Source organism: Pleurodeles waltl, chromosome 4_1 (genome assembly GCF_031143425.1).
Source record: "Pleurodeles waltl isolate 20211129_DDA chromosome 4_1, aPleWal1.hap1.20221129, whole genome shotgun sequence".
Classification (NCBI taxonomy): domain Eukaryota; kingdom Metazoa; phylum Chordata; class Amphibia; order Caudata; family Salamandridae; genus Pleurodeles; species Pleurodeles waltl.
This window is the reverse complement of record NC_090442.1, coordinates 993042389-993064442: the sequence shown is the minus strand read 5'-3', so window position 1 is coordinate 993064442 and position 22054 is coordinate 993042389. Positions and strand designations below refer to the sequence as shown.

General features: G+C 45.9%; 1 protein-coding gene across 2 annotated transcripts in view; it reads right to left on the bottom strand.

Annotated features, from left to right (window-relative positions):
- LAMB1 (laminin subunit beta 1) overlaps nt 1–22054 on the bottom strand; it is a 728031-nt gene that overhangs the window by 223202 nt on the left and 482775 nt on the right. For both annotated transcript variants that reach the window (XM_069229822.1, XM_069229821.1), the window contains one exon: nt 11350–11446. In XM_069229822.1, the coding sequence (XP_069085923.1) occupies nt 11350–11446 (97 nt within the window). The remainder of the gene's footprint in view (nt 1–11349; nt 11447–22054) is intronic.

Below are 22054 nucleotides of genomic sequence, written 5' to 3'. Positions count from 1 at the left end.
CCGCGCCGCTGAGGGTGAAATTTCTGTGTGGGCTTGTGTCCCCCCCGGTGCCCTACAAAACCGCCCTGGTCTGCCCTCCGAAGACGCGGGTACTTACCTGCTGGCAGACTGGAACCGGGGCACCCCCTTCTCTCCATTGAAGCCTATGCGTTTTGGGCACCACTTTGAACTCTGCACCTGACCGGCCCTGAGCTGCTGGTGTGGTGACTTTGGGGTTGCTCTGAACCCCCAACGGTGGGCTACCTTGGACCAAGAACTGAACCCTGTAAGTGTCTTACTTACCTGGTAAAACTAACAACAACTTACCTCCCCCAGGAACTGTGAAAATTGCACTAAGTGTCCACTTTTAAAATAGCTATTTGTGAATAACTTGAAAAGTATACATGCAATTGAAATGATTCAAAGTTCCTAATGTACTTACCTGCAATACCTTTCAAACAAGATATTACATGTTAAATTTGAACCTGTGGTTCTTAAAATAAACTAAGAAAATATATTTTTCTATAACAAAACCTATTGGCTGGATTTGTCTCGGAGTGTGTGTACCTCATTTATTGTCTATGTGTATGTACAACAAATGCTTAACACTACTCCTTGGATAAGCCTACTGCTCGACCACACTACCACAAAATAGAGCATTAGTATTATCTCTTTTTACCACTATTTTACCTCTAAGGGGAACCCTTGGACTCTGTGCATGCTATTCCTTACTTTGAAATAGCACATACAGAGCCAACTTCCTACAACAGGCAGCAGCTCTTTATTAATGGGACAAGTGTAGAGGGCCTGAGGGATACAGGTGCCAGTGTCACCATGGTGACAGAGAAACTGGTTTCCCCTGGCCAATACCTGACTGGAAAAACTTATACAGTCACCAATGCTGACAATCAAACTAAAGCACATCCCATGGCAATGGTAACTTTAGAATGGGGAGGGGTCAATGGCCTGAAACAGGTGGTGGTCTCCTCAAACATCCCAGTAGACTGTCTGCTTGGAAATGACCTGGAGTCCTCAGCATGGGCTGAGGTAGAGCTAAAAACCCATGCAGCCATGATGGGTATCCCTGAACTGGTGTGTGTAAAAACAAGAGCACAATGCAAGGCACAGGGTGAAAAAGTAGAGCTGGAGTCTGGAAAAATGGCCCAGCCTACCAAGAGAAAAGGAAAGTCAGTTGGGAAACCAACTGCAACACAGTCAGAAAAAGGGAACCTCTCTTCTCAGGAAGAAGTTCTGCCCTCTGAGGGAACTGAGCCTTTGGAACTTGAACCTTATCAGGTTGAGCTCTTAGGCCCAGGGGGACCCTCAAGGGAGGAGCTGTGTAAGGGACAAGAAACCTGTCCCTCTCTTGAAGGCCTTAGGCAGCAAGCTGCTGAAGAGTCCAAGGGCAAGAAAAATGGAACACATAGGGTCTATTGGGAAGATGGACTCCTGTACACTGAGGCCAGAGACCCCAAACCTGGTGCCACTAGGAGAGTGGTAGTGCCTCAGTCGTTCAGAGAGTTTATTCTGACCTTAGCCCATGATATTCCCCTTGCTGGGCATTTGGGACAAACCAAGACGTGGGAGAGGTTAGTGAACCACTTCTACTGGCCCAATATGTCCCAGAAGGTTAAGGAGTTTTGCCTCTCCTGCCCCACCTGTCAATCCAGTGGTAAGACAGGTGGGCACCCAAAGGCCCCCCTCATTCCACTTCCAGTGGTGGGGGTCCCCTTTGAAAGAGTGGGTGTGGACATAGTTGGTCCACTGGAACCTCCCACAGCCTCAGGAAATATGTACATCCTAGTAGTAGTGGATCATGCTACTAGGTATCCTGAAGCTATTCCCCTTAGGTCGACTACTGCCCCTGCAGTAGCCAAGGCCCTCATTGGTATCTTTACCAGAGTGGGTTTCCCTAAGGAGGTGGTGTCTGACAGAGGTACCAACTTTATGTCAGCATACCTAAAACACATGTGGAATGAGTGTGGAGTGACTTACAAATTCACTACACCATACCATCCACAAACTAATAGCTTAGTTGAGAGATTCAACAAAACATTAAAAGGCATGATCATGGGGCTCCCAGAAAAACTCAAAAGGAGATGGGATGTCCTCTTGCCATGTCTGCTTTTTGCTTACAGAGAGGTTCCACAGAAGGGAGTAGGATTCTCACCCTTTGAACTTCTGTTTGGTCATCCTGTAAGAGGACCACTTGCTCTTGTTAAAGAAGGCTGGGAGAGACCTCTTCATGAGCCTAAACAAGACATAGTGGACTATGTACTTGGCCTTCGCTCTAGAATGGCAGAGTACATGGAAAAGGCAACCAAAAACCTTGAGGCCAGCCAACAGCTCCAGAAGTTTTGGTATGACCAAAAGGCTGCACTGGTTGAGTTCCAACAAGGGCAGAAAGTCTGGGTTCTGGAGCCTGTGGCTCCCAGGGCACTCCAGGACAAATGGAGTGGCCCTTACCCAGTGCTAGAAAGGAAGAGTCAGGTCACCTACCTGGTGGACCTGGGCACAAGCAGGAGCCCCAAGAGGGTGATCCATGTGAACCGCCTTAAGCTCTTCCACGACAGGGCTGATGTGAATCTGTTGATGGTAACAGATGAGGATCAGGAGGCAGAGAGTGAACCTCTCCCTGATCTTCTGTCATCAGACCCAAAAGATGGCTCAGTAGATGGAGTGATCTACTCAGACACCCTCTCTGGCCAACAGCAAGCTGATTGTAGGAGAGTCCTACAACAGTTTCCTGAACTCTTCTCCTTAACCCCTGGTCAGACACACCTGTGTACCCATGATGTGGACACAGGAGACAGCATGCCTGTCAAAAACAAAATCTTTAGACAGTCTGACCATGTTAAGGAAAGCATCAAGGTGGAAGTCCACAAGATGCTAGAATTGGGAGTAATTGAGCGCTCTGACAGCCCCTGGGCTAGCCCAGTGGTCTTAGTCCCCAAACCTCACACCAAAGATGGAAAGAAAGAGATGAGGTTTTGTGTGGACTACAGAGGGCTCAATTCTGTCAACAAGACAGATGCTCATCCAATTCCTAGAGCTGATGAGCTCATAGATAAATTAGGTGCTGCCAAATTCTTAAGTACCTTTGACTTGACAGCAGGGTACTGGCAAATAAAAATGGCACCTGGAGCAAAAGAGAAAACAGCATTCTCCACACCTGATGGGCATTATCAGTTTACTGTTATGCCCTTTGGTTTAAAGAATGCCCCTGCCACCTTCCAAAGGTTGGTGAATCAAGTCCTTGCTGGCTTGGAGTCCTTTAGCACAGCTTATCTTGATGATATTGCTGTCTTTAGCTCCACCTGGCAGGATCACCTGGTCCACCTGAAGAAGGTTTTGAAGGCCCTGCAGTCTGCAGGCCTCTCTATCAAGGCATCCAAATGCCAGATAGGGCAGGGAACTGTGGTTTACTTGGGCCACCTTGTAGGTGGAGGCCAAGTTCAGCCACTCCAACCCAAGATCCAGACTATTCTGGACTGGGTAGCTCCAAAAACCCAGACTCAAGTCAGGGCATTCCTTGGCTTGACTGGGTATTACAGGAGGTTTGTGAAGGGATATGGATCCATTGTGACAGCCCTCACTGAACTCACCTCCAAGAAAATGCCCAAGAAAGTGAACTGGACTGTGGAATGCCAACAGGCCTTTGACACCCTGAAACAAGCAATGTGCTCAGCACCAGTTCTAAAAGCTCCAGATTATTCTAAGCAGTTCATTGTGCAGACAGATGCCTCTGAACATGGGATAGGGGCAGTTTTGTCCCAAACAAATGATGATGGCCTTGACCAGCCTGTTGCTTTCATTAGCAGGAGGTTACTCCCCAGGGAGCAGCGTTGGAGTGCCATTGAGAGGGAGGCCTTTGCTGTGGTTTGGTCCCTGAAGAAGCTGAGACCATACCTCTTTGGGACTCACTTCCTAGTTCAAACTGACCACAGACCTCTCAAATGGCTGATGCAAATGAAAGGTGAAAATCCTAAACTGTTGAGGTGGTCCATCTCCCTACAGGGAATGGACTTTATAGTGGAACACAGACCTGGGACTGCCCATGCCAATGCAGATGGCCTTTCCAGGTTCTTCCACTTAGAAAATGAAGACTCTCTTGGGAAAGGTTAGTCTCATCCTCTTTCGTTTGGGGGGGGGGGTTGTGTAAGGAAATGCCTTCCTTGGCATGGTTGCCCCCTGACTTTTTGCCTTTGCTGATGCTATGTTTACAATTGAAAGTGTGCTGAGGCCTGCTAACCAGGCCCCAGCACCAGTGTTCTTTCCCTAACCTGTACTTTTGTATCCACAATTGGCAGACCCTGGCATCCAGATAAGTCCCTTGTAACTGGTACTTCTAGTACCAAGGGCCCTGATGCCAAGGAAGGTCTCTAAGGGCTGCAGCATGTCTTATGCCACCCTGGAGACCTCTCACTCAGCACAGACACACTGCTTGCCAGCTTGTGTGTGCTAGTGAGAACAAAACGAGTAAGTCGACATGGCACTCCCCTCAGGGTGCCATGCCAGCCTCTCACTGCCTATGCAAGTATAGGTCAGTCACCCCTCTAGCAGGCCTTACAGCCCTAAGGCAGGGTGCACTATACCATAGGTGAGGGTACCAGTGCATGAGCATGGTACCCCTACAGTGTCTAAACAAAACCTTAGACATTGTAAGTGCAGGGTAGCCATAAGAGTATATGGTCTGGGAGTTTGTCAAACACGAACTCCACAGCACCATAATGGCTACACTGAAAACTGGGAAGTTTGGTATCAAACTTCTCAGCACAATAAATGCACACTGATGCCAGTGTACATTTTATTGTAAAATACACCACAGAGGGCACCTTAGAGGTGCCCCCTGAAACTTAACCGACTGTCTGTGTAGGCTGACTAGTTCCAGCAGCCTGCCACACTAGAGACATGTTGCTGGCCCCATGGGGAGAGTGCCTTTGTCACTCTGAGGCCAGTAACAAAGCCTGCACTGGGTGGAGATGCTAACACCTCCCCCAGGCAGGAGCTGTGACACCTGGCGGTGAGCCTCAAAGGCTCACCCCTTTGTCACAGCCCAGCAGGGCACTCCAGCTTAGTGGAGTTGCCCGCCCCCTCCGGCCACGGCCCCCACTTTTGGCGGCAAGGCTGGAGGGAACAAAGAAAGCAACAAGGAGGAGTCACTGGCCAGTCAGGACAGCCCCTAAGGTGTCCTGAGCTGAGGTGACTCTGACTTTTAGAAATCCTCCATCTTGCAGATGGAGGATTCCCCCAATAGGGTTAGGATTGTGACCCCCTCCCCTTGGGAGGAGGCACAAAGAGGGTGTACCCACCCTCAGGGCTAGTAGCCATTGGCTACTAACCCCCCAGACCTAAACACGCCCTTAAATTTAGTATTTAAGGGCTACCCTGAACCCTAGAAAATTAGATTCCTGCAACAACAAGAAGAAGGACTGCCCAGCTGAAAACCCCTGCAGAGGAAGACCAGAAGACAACAACTGCCTTGGCTCCAGAAACTCACCGGCCTGTCTCCTGCCTTCCAAATAACTCTGCTCCAGCGACGCCTTCCAAAGGGACCAGCGACCTCTGAATCCTCTGAGGACTGCCCTGCTTCGACGACGACAAGAAACTCCCGAGGACAGCGGACCTGCTCCAAAAAGACTGCAACTTGGTTTCCAGAAGCAGCTTTAAAGAACCCTGCAACTCCCCGCAAGAAGCGTGAGACTTGCAACACTGCACCCGGCGACCCCGACTCGGCTGGTGGAGAACCAACACCTCAGGGAGGACCCCCGGACTACTCTACGACTGTGAGTACCAAAACCTGTCCCCCCTGAGCCCCCACAGCGCCGCCTGCAGAGGGAATCCCGAGGCTTCCCCTGACCGCGACTCTCTGAAACCTAAGTCCCGACGCCTGGAAAAACCCTGCACCCGCAGCCCCCAGGACCTGAAGGACCGGACTTTCACTGCAGAAGTGACCCCCAGGAGTCCCTCTCCCTTGTCCAAGTGGAGGTTTCCCCGAGGAAGCCCCCCCTTGCCTGCCTGCAGCGCTAAAGAGATCCCTTGATCTCTCATAGACTAACATTGAAAACCCGACGCTTGTTTCTACACTGCACCCGGCCGCCCCCGCGCTGCTGAGGGTGAAATTTCTGTGTGGGCTTGTGTCCCCCCCGGTGCCCTACAAAACCCCCCTGGTCTGCCCTCCGAAGACGCGGGTACTTACCTGCAAGCAGACCGGAACCGGGGCACCCCCTTCTCTCCATTATAGCCTATGCGTTTTGGGCACCACTTTGAACTCTGCACCTGACCGGCCCTGAGCTGCTGGTGTGGTGACTTTGGGGTTGCTCTGAACCCCCAACGGTGGGCTACCTTGGACCAAGAACTGAACCCTGTAAGTGTCTTACTTACCTGGTAAAACTAACAAAAACTTACCTCCCCCAGGAACTGTGAAAATTGCACTGTGTCCACTTTTAAAGTAGCTATTTGTCAATAACTTGAAAAGTATACATGCAATTGAAATGATTCAAAGTTCCTAATGTACTTACCTGCAATACCTTTCAAACAAGATATTACATGTTAAATTTGAACCTGTGGTTCTTAAAATAAACTAAGAAAAGATATTTTTCTATAACAAAACCTATTGGCTGGATTTGTCTCTGAGTGTGTGTACCTCATTTATTGTCTATGTGTATGTACAACAAATGCTTAACACTACTCCTTGGATAAGCCTACTGCTCGACCACACTACCACAAAATAGAGCATTAGTATTATCTCTTTTTACCACTATTTTACCTCTAAGGGGAACCCTTGGACTCTGTGCATGCTATTCCTTACTTTGAAATAGCACATACAGAGCCAACTTCCTACATATGCCGTGCATTTTTCAGATGTGGTAATGTTATTCTATGGAAAAAGAACAAGCACTGCATACAGGTGTAGTACAGCGACTTATGAGACCAAACTCCTCCACTTGCGTTAAGTATGGGGCAAGGTCCAAAGTCACACTAACATGTCATCTTGGGCAGCACTGCGGCAGTTGGGTGCAGTGGTTGCAGTTCAGCATTGGGAGCCCTGTGTAAGTCCATGGGGATCGGTCCAGTTACAAATTTGCTGCGGGGTGGACTGAGAGTCGAGTCAGGGTAAACCACCGAGGAGGTTCAGTTCTTGCGATGCTCAAGGACGTAGGGACACCAATGGTCCTTTTCTCCTCAGTCCGGGGTGTCCGGGTGCAGAGATGGCTTGGACCATTGGGTTTACCATCACCGGAGTTGGTAACAGTGCAAGGGGGCCCACATAAACAGGTTGCGGGTGGGGACTGAGGGTCCAGTCTGGCTGAACCAAAAAGTGGGCTTGGGTCACACAAGCCTGGAGGACCAGTGGTCCTCTTCTCCTCTGTCTGGGACATCTGGGTGCAGAGTTGCAGTGGACTGTCCGGTCTCTGTCACGGTGAAGTGGGTGGGGGGTCTGCAGAATCAGGCTGCAGAGGCTGTTGGGAAGTCCACTGAGGGCAAGCTCAGGATGGGATTCCTCTCTGAAGGGTCTGGCAACCATGCTGGTACTATTGGCCCACTTCAACTCGGCCTAGACAGCTCGGTGCAGTGATGCTGTCCAGCATCAGGGTTTTGGAGGTCCCGGACTTCACAGTTCTTTCTTATGTGCCTGGAGATGCAGGGGAGCAGCTTCTCTACTCCAAGGGAGTTCTTCTTCACTGGCAGCTCCTTCCGGTTCATTGGAAGTTGCAGGGGCAGGAAAGGTCAGTTGCTCGTCGCGGGTTGGGTGCATCAGGCAGGCTAGCAGGGTTGGCACCAAGTCCGTTGTGCTCTGCAGTTCTCTGGCTCAGCAGACTTCTTGTCCACTCTGACTTTTATGCCCAGCGAAAATGTTTCTACCTGGTATCAGATGGTCCCCCTAAATACACAATTTATACTCAATTTAGGGGGCGTTAAGGGAAGTGAGGGGTATTAGTCAATGGGTTACTTATCCTTTGGGTCACTAAACCCCCTAGATGACCACTTCCTGTGGGGAGTGGGCATCACCCTGTCCAGAGTTCCTAAATTCCACCACCAGGGGGTTGCAACCAGAACCCAGCTTTCTACACTCCCTAAGTGAGTTTGGTTCTGTGTGCCTGAAGTCAGGAACTATTCATAAATATCTCCTAAGGCTTAGTACTGGCCATAGACTCCACTATATTGCTATCTGGGCTTAGATCTGGGGCTCAGAATGAGCTTGAGGTTTTGTTTGTCTATTCTTATTTATGCTTAGAATTGAGTATATGTGTACTAAAGTATTTTTCTTTTTATAAACATAAAGCACTGATTAAAAATGTTGGTGTGTGCTGTGCGTCTAACTTTCATCACCTCTTTGAATAAGTCTTGAAATTCTTGCCCACTACCCTGAGAGTCAAGTACTTGATAATCCAGTTTGGGGTCTAACATTGTGGTTTGCCCAGGAATACTAGTTGCTTACAATTACAATTGGAGCCCAGGAACTCTGACTTCTCTGTGGCCACCTAAACCAGGTCTCGTACAACCACTTGCTAAAATTACAATGTTAGTAACAGCAACATCTCCAAGATTAAATACTATGATGCAATTTTCAGTTATTCGTAAGCCCTAGAATGAGAGAGCAAACGGGGTAAGACTGCTTTTGCTCTTGTCTAAAATGTCAAATGGGGAAGGAAGATATATAACCCATGATTTTTAGCAGTTCTATCTTGTCCTGCTACTGCCAGAAAATATATGATTTTAGGAGAACAGCCTGCAGATTGGGGATGGAGGATTTAGCTACATCTTATCCTCTTCTGTGCTGAGAACGGAACAGCTCTGTCCTCAACTGCGGTGCTCGTGTGCTGAGGTCCAAACCGTTCAGTCCTTGGCACAAAAGCAGGAAATCCCTCTGACCCAAGGTGTCTAGTATTCAGAACTGTTTTGGTAGGTTTCCCTAGATGGTCGCCAAACCTGGGACCAAAAACGCAGGTTACCCCCTTGAAAAACCAGGTTGTTTTGTGATAGATCATTTTGATGACTCTGCAATATGTTTTGGGCCATTTCCTGTCACAGGCGCTAGGCCTACCCACAGAAGTGAGGTACCATTTTTATTGGGAGACTTGGGGGAATGCTTAGTGGAAGGACGTTTGTGGCTCCCCTCAGATTTCAGAACTTTGCATCACCGAAATGCGAGGAAAGTGTGTTTTTTTAGCAAATGTTGATGTTTGCAAAGGATTCTGGGTGACAGAACCAGGTGAGAGCCCCACAAGTCACCCCATCCTGGATGCCGCTAGGTGTTTAGTTTTAAAAAATGTACAGGTTTGTTAGGTTTCCCTAAGTGCCAGCTGAGCTAGAGCCCAAAATCCACAGATAGGCACTTTGCTGAAAACATCGGTTTTTAGTGAAAAAATGTGATGTGCAATGTTGCGTTTGCTGTTGCGGGCACTAGGCCTACCTACACAAGTGGGGTAACATTTTTATTGGGAGACTTGGGGCAGCAAAGAATAGCAGAACAAGTGTTACTACCAGTTGTCTTTCTCTGCATTTGTGCCTTCCAAATGTAAGGCTGTGTAAGAAAGAAGTCAATTTGAGAAATGCCCTGTAATACATAATCTCAAATTCAGAGATGTGCAAATAACCACCACTTCTAAACTCTACATCTTGTGCCCATTTCGGAAATACATAGGTTTTACTCGATACCTATTTCTCACGCTTTCTATTTTACTAAATTAATTGCTGTATAAACGGTCCACAATGAAAACCCAATTTCACGGTGCAGCTCATTTATTGAATCTGGGTACCTTGGGTTCTTGGTGAACCTACAAGGCCTATATACCCCCACAAATGGAAGGGTCCTGCGGACATAACAGTATATTGCTTTCGAAAATCTGCCATAGCTGGAAAAAGTTACAGATGAAAACAGACAGAAATTGAGTTTTTTTCCAACTCAATGTCAGTATTGTTTTATTTCAACTGTTACTGTCTATAGGAAAACTTTGAAGGATTTACATAAATACCCCCATGATGAATTCAGAATGGTGTCTACTTTTAGATATGTATAGCTTTCTGGGATCCACCATTGGTTTCACATGCATTTCTAACAGTATCTGGAAGGAGGTTGAAAGTGCTTAAAATAGGAAAAATGCCAAAACTGAGTTGAAAAATGTGGTTTCCTGTTTCTAATCTGCCTGTTTCTGAAAGATGGCAAGGTGGTGCTTTTAGCGCTGCAAACCCTTTGTTGATGCCATTTGCAGGGTAAAAAATGATGCTTTCTTCTGCAGCACTTTTACCCCATTTTTAACAACAAAAAAATATTTTAGCTGTATTTTGGCTAATTACTCGCTCCCCACCAGGGGAATCCATAAACCCTTGGCACCTTTAGAATATCCTGGATGTTGGGAAAAAAAGGACACAAATTTGGCATGGATACCTTATGTGGACAAAAGTTTCAGGGACCTAAGTGTGAACTATCTCAAATAGCCAAAAAGAGGCTTAGGGTGGCGGCAGGGGTGTGGATGGGGGGAGTGGGGGTTAAGTCTGATGATGTATCATTAGGAAATTGGATCACTGGGCTGGGCAACTAGTGGCCTTTCTCAGCTATATGATTACCAAAGTTGAGCTTGGCTAGAAAATTGATGAAAATCTACAACATCGAACAGCACCAAGCTTTTACAGTTTTTGTTTTATATGTAAAACAGGACAATAACCTACAAGGGCATGGATATAAATTTGAGATCTGAGGATACCTGTGTCGCATTTGTTAACAGAAACCATGAAGAAGGGTTATAGCATGTGACTGCTTGGTGTGGTTCAGGGGTGAGTGCTATGATAATGGATATGTGTCATAAATGATCGAGAGCTGAATGGAAATAATTGCTATGGACAACATTCTTATATACGCAATATGTTACATTATTAGTTTTAGCATGCAGTAGCATGTAGGAATCAGTGGTTCTTCATGGATAATGGAGGCAATAGGGTGCTCAGGTGGAACAATAAATTATAATAGTTCATTATTTTTTTCTCTTAAATGGTTGACAAATTATAGAAGTCCAAGATTCTTTTGCTTGTTACGGTTGTTGAAAATGAAGTAAAATAACTAATATATGTAGTATTATGCAACAAAATTCTTCAATATCATGGATCAGACCAAATTAAATCAAACATATAATTAGAAATAAACTTATAGGAGAGATTTTTTTAATCCAAAAGACACAATGAAAATTAGCAAAGCTAAATTATTACAGGAGTATAACTTGTTTTATTCACCCACTTCACAGTGTTTGAGCAAGATTCAGAGAGGATGAGGTGGGGTTTTAATTTAAGGGCATATTTTCCATCAAAGCTTTTATTTCCACAGTACAACATAACATAAATAGCTTTACTGGCAATAAATAACCTCCTCACCTTGACATTCTGAACTAGGATCACCCCAGTACAGCTCCTGGCACTCGCTGCAAGTGCGTCCTCCAAAGCCTGGCATGCACCGACAGTTCCCAGTAAACTGTTGAGAATTATATATTATATTGGCTTTACTTCTGAACCAAACATGTATGCTCAATTTAAATGATGCAGTGTGTTACAATAAAAGAGAGAGCACTTGTTGAAATCAAGCATGCAACTGAAAAAAACATTAGAACAACTTTATTATGTGGGGTGATGGTTGAGCAAAGAAGGTGACATGGCCAAGAGCAACACAGTTGAAGACAAAATCCTACCTGAGCAAGGGAACCTCTTTATTAGCTTCCTCTTGAGACTTCGGTTAGCAGGTATTAAGTACATACCAATTAGCCATCTTAAAGGGGCTACGACTATGTACGTGAAGCATAAGCCCATGAAAACCAGTATAGCAAACATCATAGAATTAAAATTGACAAAAGTGAAAGCTCAATTCAGATTTTATCCGAGTTCGGATTGCTGGACTTGTAGCAGCACCAATTTTGAAAGATGTACTCTTTCAGCCTATATCAAAAGTGGCAATCTATAATATCTGCTGTAGGTTGGGTTATAAACTCTTACTAGATTTTTCCCCTACACAGTCACTGACAATGCAAGTTTAAACAAGGCTAGGCTAGATGTGTGAGCTGCAGGACCTAATTAGGTGAAAAGGCCGGGTGCACGAAATCTCCATAAGTTCTAGATACTGGAATACTGATGGTGAAGTAACGTACGATTGGGTTTAATTAGAGTGCATGTGTGGCGCACCAGACATACAGATTACTAAGAATTGTCATTAATTTATGAAGTCATAAAATGATCTGCTCTGGTCCTGATGGAAGCCAGGTTAGCTTTTGGGCATACATTACCCAGATGAAACAAGTTGACCCAAGGATGTTGGAGTCAATAAGTAAACTTCTTATGACATCTTGTCCTGTTCTGAAACTAGCCAACTGTGCCCCATTAATGAAATTAGTTTCTGGGTTCACCTGCAGGCTATTTTAATTTGGCAGTATTCCCAGACCCCTAACATTACCTTTAGGCCAACCATCAAAATGCCCCCTCCAATAGAAGGATTTAGTTCATCTAGCACCAATAGTGGTGTTGGACACAAGACTCAATGGTGAAGTACACCACAAATATATGTGTGTGTGTGTGTGTGTGCGTGTGTGTGTGCGTGTGTTAGACAGTCCTTTTAAAAAATTAAAAAAGAATTGTCTGGTGAATATAGGTAGTGGTGTTACTTTTGTCTTTTGATAGGACTTCTCTCAAGTAGTTGCATGTTTAGCCATGGTCAAACTGGCAGTTAATAAAAATCCTGAATTGAACCTTAATTAAAGCAAACAAAAGTCAGATATTAAAAAGTTCACAAAGTTCCAAAGGCAGCATAACCCATACGTAATAAAAAGAACAAGAATTCTCTTATCTTTCACACCAAAGTCACTTAATGTGCTGAATGTATTTCAAGATGCAAAAGAAAAGATTTCCTTTTTGGAAAGTAGCAAGCTGTGGTCAAATACTTTACAATTAAATACAATAGCTTACATGTTATCTTAAAACTGATTACCAAACCAAAATCTTCCAAAGACAGTTTCCATGTTGTACCGCTTCAAACAAACAACATTTAAATTACCTAAAGAAATGTAAGTGAACACCTGATTATCATGAGTACAGGAAGGAAACCATAAGAGTGGAACAAACAATTGATACACCTTTTGAAATGCCAAGATTGCTTCTGGCACTAAGCCCAGATTATGACTTTTCACTATATCAGCCACACATTTAATTAGTTCATTGACTGACACAAATTGCTCCACTGAAATGGTCAATGTTTCTCATAACATTCATTTGAGTTGAACATCCAAACTGACTTTCTCAACCCGAGAGCCAACTTCCCAAATTTCTTCAGCCCACCATAATGCACGTAGGGTTCGCTGCCATGCATGTAGCAATAGAGGGTTAATAGAAACACTTTAGAAAGTTTTCCATTGGTCTCCTTTTAAATGTACAACTATAACAATGTGTATGATTTGCTATGGTGTTTAGAAACTGCAGAGGTTTTTCAAATGGTGACTAAGTTCATTTTTGTTTCATCACATGGAATGGTCCGAAAGAAGACCTATAAAAGCATCTGACCGATAAAGTACACCTCCATATAGCTATGTCTCTCATATTTGGGGCATATTTGAAGCACCTGCAGCTTTCGCAGTATTTTGACAATGATTGCTGTCACCGCTGAGTGTCATGCAGGTACATCTGGTATTGTTCTACAAGCTAGGTTCTGGATAAAATATAGGATAGTTCTAATGGGAAAAAAGTCTGAAAAAAGCAGCGCAGCAAAAATCAGCACTGGGTTATGTCATGATATTTGCATTTGCTAATGGCACAAAGTGCCACTTGTATGGAATTTCCAGTGTACTCAATGAATAAGTGTAGGAAGTTGGCTCTGTATGCACTATTTCAAAGTACAGAATAGTATGCACAGAGTCCAAGGGTTCCCCTTAGAGGTAAGGTAGTGGCAAAAAGAGATAATTCTAATGCTCTATTTTGTGGTAGTGTGGTCGAGCAGTAGGCTTATCAGGGGGTAGTGTTAAGCATTTGTTGTACACACACAGGCAATAAATGAGGAACACACACTCCGAGACAATTCCAGGCCAATAGGTTTTTGTATAGAAAAATATATTTTCTTAGTTTATTTTAAGAACCACAGGTTCAAGATTTACATGTAATACTTCAAATGAAAGGTATTGCAGGTAGGTACTTTAGGAACTTTTAATTAGCAAAATAGCATATACACTTTTTCACATAAATCACATATAGCTATTTTAAAACTAGACACAGTAATTTTCAACAGTTCCTGGGGGGGGGGTAAGAGTTTGTTCGTTTTTGCAGGTAAGTAAACCACCTACGGGGTTCAGGTTTGGGTCCAAGGTAGCCCACCGTTGGGGGTTCAGAGCAACCCCAAAGTTACCACACCAGCAGCTCAGGGTCGGTCAGGTGCAGAGATCAAAGTGGTGCCCAAAACTCATAGGCTTCAATGGAGAAGGGGGTGCCCCGGTTCCAGTCTGCCAGCAGGTAAGTACCTGTGCCTTCGGAGGGCAGACCAGAGGGGTTTTGTAGGGCACCGGGGGGACACAAGTCCACACAGAAAGTACACCCTCAGCAGCACGTGGGCGGCCGGGGGCAGTGTGCAAACACGCGTCGGGTTTTCAATAGGTTTCAATGGGAGACCAAGGGGCCTCTTCAGCGATGCAGGCAGGGAAGGGGGGGCTCCTCGGGGTAGCCACCACCTGGGCAAGGGAGAGAACCTCCTGGGGGTCACTCCTGCACTGGAGTTCGGATCCTTCAGGTCCTGGGGGCTGCGGGTGCAGAGTATTTACCAGGCGTCAGATCTTAGAAGCAGGCAGTCGCGGTCAGGGGGAGCCTCGGGATTCCCTCTGCAGGCGTCGCTGTGGGGGCTCGGGGGGGGGGGGGGCAACTCTGGTTACTCACGGTCTCGCAGTCGCCGGGGAGTCCTCCCTAAAGTGATTGTTCTCCACAAGTCGAGCCGGGGGCGTCGGGTGCAGAGTGTGAAGTTTCACGCTTCCGGCGGAAAACGCAAGTTGTTTCAAAGTTGCTTCTTTGTTTCAAAGTTGCAGTCTTTGGTGAACACGGCCGCTGTCCTCGGGAGTTCTTGGTCCTTCCAGATGGAGGGCAGTCCTCTGAGGATTCAGAGGTCGCTGGTCCCTGGGGAGAGCGTCGCTGGAGCAGTGTATTTAGAAGGATGACTTTTCAAATGCTTTATGATTTTCCAACAGTGACTGCAGTCCTTTTGTTATGGCACAGTCTTTCTCTGACGAAGGGCATCCTTGGTTACATATTTTCTCACATCTTTATTCTGAAAGCATCACTATCAGTGTTCTAAGTAAGCTGCAGCACCACAGTCTTACAAATGTTACCAGGTACCTCACTGTTAATAGGCTTTAAGTCTCTTGGGGTTTGTGTGAACTTGTGCCTAAGGAGACTGTTTCTCACCACTTATTTTACTAGCGAGAAAATAGAATCCCCTGCAAAATGGGACCATCCTGTCTCCTGAGAGCACTACTAGAGTATGGCAGAAATACGCTATACAAATGCTAATATCATAAATTCTAATTACATTTGAATGCTTACCTCTGGATAGAAATTGCTTTATTTCCTAATGTTTTGAATATATTGTTTGGTATGTATTGTTAACCTGTATCCCATCAGTTTTGAGGGTCTTGTACTTGACATGCTACCAAACGTGGACCATGCTTTTCCTAATCTTACTTTAGCAGTGCCAGAAAGCTCAGAAATGTTGATGCTGGAAGTGTAGGTGCTCAATATACATTGGAATACGTGGCGGTGCCTTCATCTTATAAAAGGAGGCACAAAATAGCAGAGACATCCTAAGGATTTTGGGGGCCCTGGGTCAAATGTATTTTGGGGGCCCATGCTCCGAACAGCCTTGAATTTATGATCCATTTTCTGCTCTTTCATGCCCTCTTTGGCCAGGTCATTGACAGTGCACACGCACACTCGTCCAAATTCTAAATGTGTTTACATCTAATATTTAGGGATAGTGACTTGTGTTTTTAATAATGTAACACAGCAGCACCTCACAAATATTATTGCAAATAATCTCTGTGATACTCTCCATTTTCATGTTAGGTCCTGTTTTGATCTAAAAGATGTATTTATTTTTATGGATGCTCCATTAAACAAACACAACATTTTTCTGCAAAAGGTCTGTAATAGACTCTCACACATCATGTCTTGACGAATTACGAGGCTGTAAAGAAGAGTACCATGCTAACCAACAAATGGTGAGCAACAGGTTGGCTCCAAGCCTTTACTGAACGCAACAGTGTCTTGCATGCGAGACGCTTGTGCTAGCACATGCACTCGCAGGCTCGACCCTAAAAAAGTTAAAGAAAAACGGTATTTAAAACAATCTAGTTAAGAATTATTCAAGGTCATCAGGGCAAGACTCTATGCAGAACAGAACTGGCACAATTGGGTGCCCACTGAAAGGCTGAGGCCGTGGGCCAGAGCCCACTTTACACATGCCTTAAAACTTTGCGATGAGCGAGTATTCATCAGTGACCAAGATATAATTTAATCCCATGGCCTAGGACCATTGAGGCCTGGTTGGAGGCTAGTTCTGATTCAAGGCACACCTACTCATTGTCCTGCAGATGGCATCTGAGGAAACTTGACTCTCTTAGGACTTCCAAAAGGTTGGACAATCAAATACTCACTAACGTCTTTGTCCAGGGGCTATTGCCCTGCGTGACTTGCCACAATCCCCTCTGGCCATTCTTTAGGAGATGAATATCTCCAAGGGCAGACGTGCACAAGTTTACTCTTCAGCAGTGGCAGCTGCCACTCAATGGGGGCGGGGGAAGGTGGGGCTGGGGAGGGGGTAGCAGAGGGGGGAACTGGGTGTGTGTGTTTGAGGGTAAAAAAAAAAAAAGAAAAAAAAGAAGAAGCTTACCTGTGGGGGAGACACATTCATCTCCCCTCCTTCCTCGTCCTCTTCCTGTTCCCAGGCTCCCAGCCAATCACGATGCTGCTGTCACCAGCATCGTGACTGGTCTAAGCAGCTGCTTCGCCACTCAAACTGATAGTGAATCCTGGGCATGTTCTCCACTCAGCTGTGCAATTCAGCTGGGTAGAGAACATACAAAGTGCGCATGTCTGTTTGGCCGGCCCAACACGGGTGGCCAAACAGACATGCACGCTTTATAGTGCACATACTCCTCCTCCACACCCCCCTCCAGCCCAGCCCGCACCTTTTCCCATTTATTTATTTTTTTAAATGATAATAACATAGTGTTATTGCCATTTTATTTTTCCCACAATCCAGTCGGGCGACGCTCCTCCGCCTTAGCGGAGGAGCCGCCCTGGCTGGCTCTTCAGTCACAGAACAAAATGATGTTTTTTTTACCTGTAGTAGTAGTTTTGCAGATTGAAGAATGTTCTTAATTCACATGCTTTGTCTTATTCCACCAACTAGTGGTTGGGTCCAGAATACTCTCCTTGTAGTAGTAGTCCTTCTCTCTTTTTTTTTTGCTACGTTGTTGGGCAGCAAAGTATCTCCCATTTGGAGCCTCATCCAGCCGCCAGTGATGTCAAATGGCCTCTCTGGAAGCTCCTCTTGTGGCCGCCATCTTCAGATTGCTTTTTTTTTTCTTCCTTTTTCTCATCTTCTGGTCTTCTGGGCTAAGTGGGTGGGTCACAACAAATTCCCCAAGCAGCAAAATTACTCCTACAGGTAAGAAACCATTTCATTTTGCAGTGTGAATCTTTTCTGGATTCACAAGCTGTGCACAGATTTTGTAATGTTTTTTTCCTCACTTGCAGAGATTAGGCTGAAGATGGATTCAAATTAGCAAATTGATGTTTGAGCACTTTCTGTCCCACTTGAGCTTCGTTATTTATTTGAATGTCTATGCAATAATGTTTTGTAAACGTATGAACTGGTGACTAAGTAGCCGTCATGCAAATGTCCTATAAGGGTATATTTGCTAGAACGGCAGTGGTTGCTCCTTTATTCATTGTCGAATGTGCTTTTGGTTTGTTGTTTAACTGTACTTTTACATTTGCATGGCATAATTGAATGGTTTGTGAAATCCATTTTTCAATTGTACCTTTTGTCACTGGTTTGCCTCGATTGTTGTCTGCAAAGGAAACAAATAATTATTCTGTTTCCCTAATCGACTTTGTCTTTTCTATTTAGGACATGATTGCTCTTCTTACATCTATGGTGTGTAACACTTTTTCAGCTTGATTTTTTGGTTCTTGTAAAAAACCTGTAATTTGAATAGTTTGATTTACATGAAAATTTGAAATTACATTCAGTAGGAAATGAGGGTCTGTTCTCATAACTACTTTATACCTGTTTTTTGCAGGTATGGCTCTTGGATTGTAAGCGCCTGTAGTTCACTTACTTTGTGGAGTGATGTCACTACAACCACAAAAGGCTGTTTTTAGCGTAAGCATCTTCAATGAAGTACGGTGTAGAGGTTCAAAGGGCTTTCTCATGAGTTGTGTTAAAACAAGATTAAGATTCCATGTAGGTAGTGGTACCTGTCTGGGTGGTGCTATTCCCTTTGTCCCTTCTAGGAAGCGTTATATGACTGGTGTACTGAAGCTTTTTCCTATATCTCAACTTGTATATGTCACAATTGCTGCTAGATGAGCTTTTAACAATGCATAAGTGAGCTTGCAGTCTAGAAGATGTGTAAGGTACTTTAGGACTGTAATGACCATAGTATTTTGCTGTAACTAGCCCCATTTTTGGCACCGCCTGGAATATCCTTCCCACTTTACCATATAACATTTTCTAGTATTTGGCCTACTCGCCTCTCTTAGAACTGCCATTGTTTTTTCTGGCAAGTCTAGATGTCCAAACTCTGTCTTCAGCAGCCATGCGGTCAACTTTAGCTCTGATACCGGATGGAGCACTCTCCTACCTTGCATTGAGAGCAGGTCTTGCTGTTTTGGTAATCTTTGAATATTGCCCTGTGCCATTTGTATTTAGTCTGAGGACACAGTCTGCCTAGCCCACTTTGGGGCAATAAGTATCAGCTTCACCTTGTTGTGCTTGCATTTGTTGATTACCCTGTGTAACAAGGGTATCGGGGGAAAGAGTAAGCAAATTTCCCTGACCAGTATTTCAACAGGGCATTCCCCAGTGATTGGTGGTATGGGTGTCTGGACACGATTGCTTGTCTTGCGAATAAGTCTATTTCTGCTGTTCCCCACTGTTCGAAGATCTGTGAGTACTGCTTGATTGAGCTCCCACTTGTGGGACGATCACGCTTATCTGCTTAATATGTCCTCTTGTACATTGTCTTTTCCTGGGAGATTGTAAGAAGCTGGTGTGCGGTGGGTACCTCAGATACTTAAACCTTATACCATGTCCAGGTATCCCCTATTAGTGAAGTGTGGGCAGTGTCTAGAAGCCAGGCTCTCTAGAGGTAGCAGTGGATGAGCAGCTAAGGCTTATCTAGGAGACATGCAAAGCTCATGTAAAACCACTATAGCCACACAGCACTTACACACATGAAAGCAAACATTCAGTTGTACAAAAATAAAGGTACTTTATTTTTGGTCACACAATACCACAAAGTACTAGAAGGGCTACCCTCCAAGAGGAGGTAAGCAATACACTAACTACATGAACTAGTAAACAGTAATAGGCATAGAAAAGGTTAGAAAACAGTGCAAATGCAGTTAGACAATAGTGACCCTAGGGGGAGCCCAAACCAGATACTAAAAATTTTTAATGTGATCACAAGACCCCCCCCCCCCAAAGGTACGTGGAATGTGTAGAGGGGAGCAGGGAGTACTAGAAAACCATAGAGGTAAGTAACACAGTAACCCCCCGGTGACCAGGAAAACAGGAGTAAATCACTGGAATTTCCCCAAACCACCCAAAAGGAAGGAAAAGAAAAGACACCCAGACAAGACTGCTAGAAACCAGCGGTGGATCCCTGGAGAGGAAGACCTGTGGAGAGAGGGGACCAAGTCCAAGAGTCTCAGTGGAATCCAGGAGGAGTAGGAGCCACCCAGCTGTAGTAGCAGGAGTTGGTAGACTGTGTTGAGAAGAAGGTTAGTACTGCTGCCCTGGAGTCAGAGAAGAGTTCCTGAGGGATGAAAACGATGTCCCACGCTGGCAGGAGAATTACAGTCAGGTGTTGGTGCAGGAATTTCACCAACAAGCCTTGGCAAAGGCAAATATCGCGGTTGGTGGAAAGCGGTGCTGCTGGATACCAACAAGGCCCAGGAGGACTCAACTTAAGGGTGGGAGCCAGAGGGGACCCTTAGCAACTCAGCCCACAGGTGCAAAGGCAACACCCACAGGACGGGGACACAGAAGTTGCAGAAGGAGCCCACGCAGCACACAGAAGAAGGGTCCCACTCCTCAGGAGAACCATGCAGAGGGCTGTGCATCGCAGGAAGGAGTGCGGAGGGCTGGAGCTGCATGTAGCCTGAAGTTCCCTTGGAGGAGATGCAAACAGGCCTTGGCAGCTGCAAAAGACGCAATGCAGGGGGTACTGCCCTGCGTGGGAAGGTAAGGGCTCATCTCCACCAAAGGTGGACAGCTGGAAGAGAGGACCAAGAGGACTACTCTGGACCATCATCTGTGATGCAGGATCCATGCAGCTCAGGATGAGAGGAGATCCATGCAGCCGGTTCTCGTTGCAGCAGGTGCCTGCAGATGCAGGGGAGTGACTCCTTCACTCCAAGGGAGATTCCTTAGTCCTTCTGGTGCAGGCTGAAGATTTGCCATCCTCGAAGGATGCACAGCCGGGGAAATGTTGCAGAAGCTGGAAGGAGCCGTGGAAACAATGTTGCAAGAAGAGTCTTCTTCATGGATGCAGATTGTCGGTACTTGGAGGGTCCAGTCGCGGTTCCAGTGGCTAGAAGTCGAAGTAAGGTTGCAGAGGAGTCCTGCTGGAACCTTACAAGCTGAATCTGAGGACCCACCCAAAACAGAAACCCTAAATAGCCCTGAAAGGGGGATTGGTCACCTAGCCAGGTGACCACCTAGCAGGAGGGGGCTCTGAGGTCACCTGCCTGGCCTGGCCACTCAGATGCTCCCAGAGGTCCCTGCCAGAATTTAATTCAAGATGGCAGAACCCAGGTGAAGGAAAGTGCCACTGTTGGCATGGTTACCCCCCCACGTTATTTCTGCTATTAATGCCAACTTTAAAAAGTGTGCTGGGATCCTGCTAACCAGGCCCCAACACCAGTGTTCTTTCCCAAAGTCTGTACCTTTGTTTTCACAATTGGCACACCCATGGCACACCGTTAAGTCACTTGTAAAAGGTACCCATGGTACCAAGGGTCCTGTGGCCAGGGAAGGTCCACAAGGGCTGCAGCATGGATTATGCCACCCAGGGTGACCCCCTCACCAAGCACATGCACTCTGCCTTTACAGCTTGTGTGCCGGTGGGGAGAAAAGGGAAAAGTCAACATCACACCCCCTCTCAGGGTACCATGCCCACAAACCACTGCCTGTGGCATAGGTAAGTCACACCTCTACCAGGCCTTACAGCCCTAAGGCAGGTTGCCTACAGTGTCCATTCATAGACATTGTGAGTGCAGTGTAGCCATATTGAGTATATGGTCTGGGAGTTTGTCATTACGAACGCCACAGCTCCATAATGGCTTCACTGAATACTGGGACATTTGGTATCAACATTTTCAGCACAATGAACCCACATTGATGCCAGTGTGGGATTTATTGAGAAATTTACTCAGAAGGCATCTTAGAGATGCTCCCTGTATGTTAGCCAAACTGCTAGTGCAGGACTGACCGGTCTGTGCCAGCCTGCCACTTTCATACAAGTTTCTGACCACATGGGGTGAGAGCATTTGTGCTCTCTGTGGTCAGACACAAAGCCTGCCCTAGGTGGAGGTGCTTCACACCTTCCCCCTGCAGGAACTGTAACACCTGGTGTTGGACCTCCTCTTACAGTGCCCCAGGGCACCCAGCTAGTGGAGTTGCCCACCCACCCCCCAGACAAAGCCCCACTTTTGGCATTAAGTCCGGCAGGAAAATTAGGGAAAACATGGAGGAGTGACCACCCCAGCTAGGACCATCCCTAAGGTGTTCAGAGCTGAGGTGACCCCCTTCCTGCAGAATCCTCCATCTTGGTTT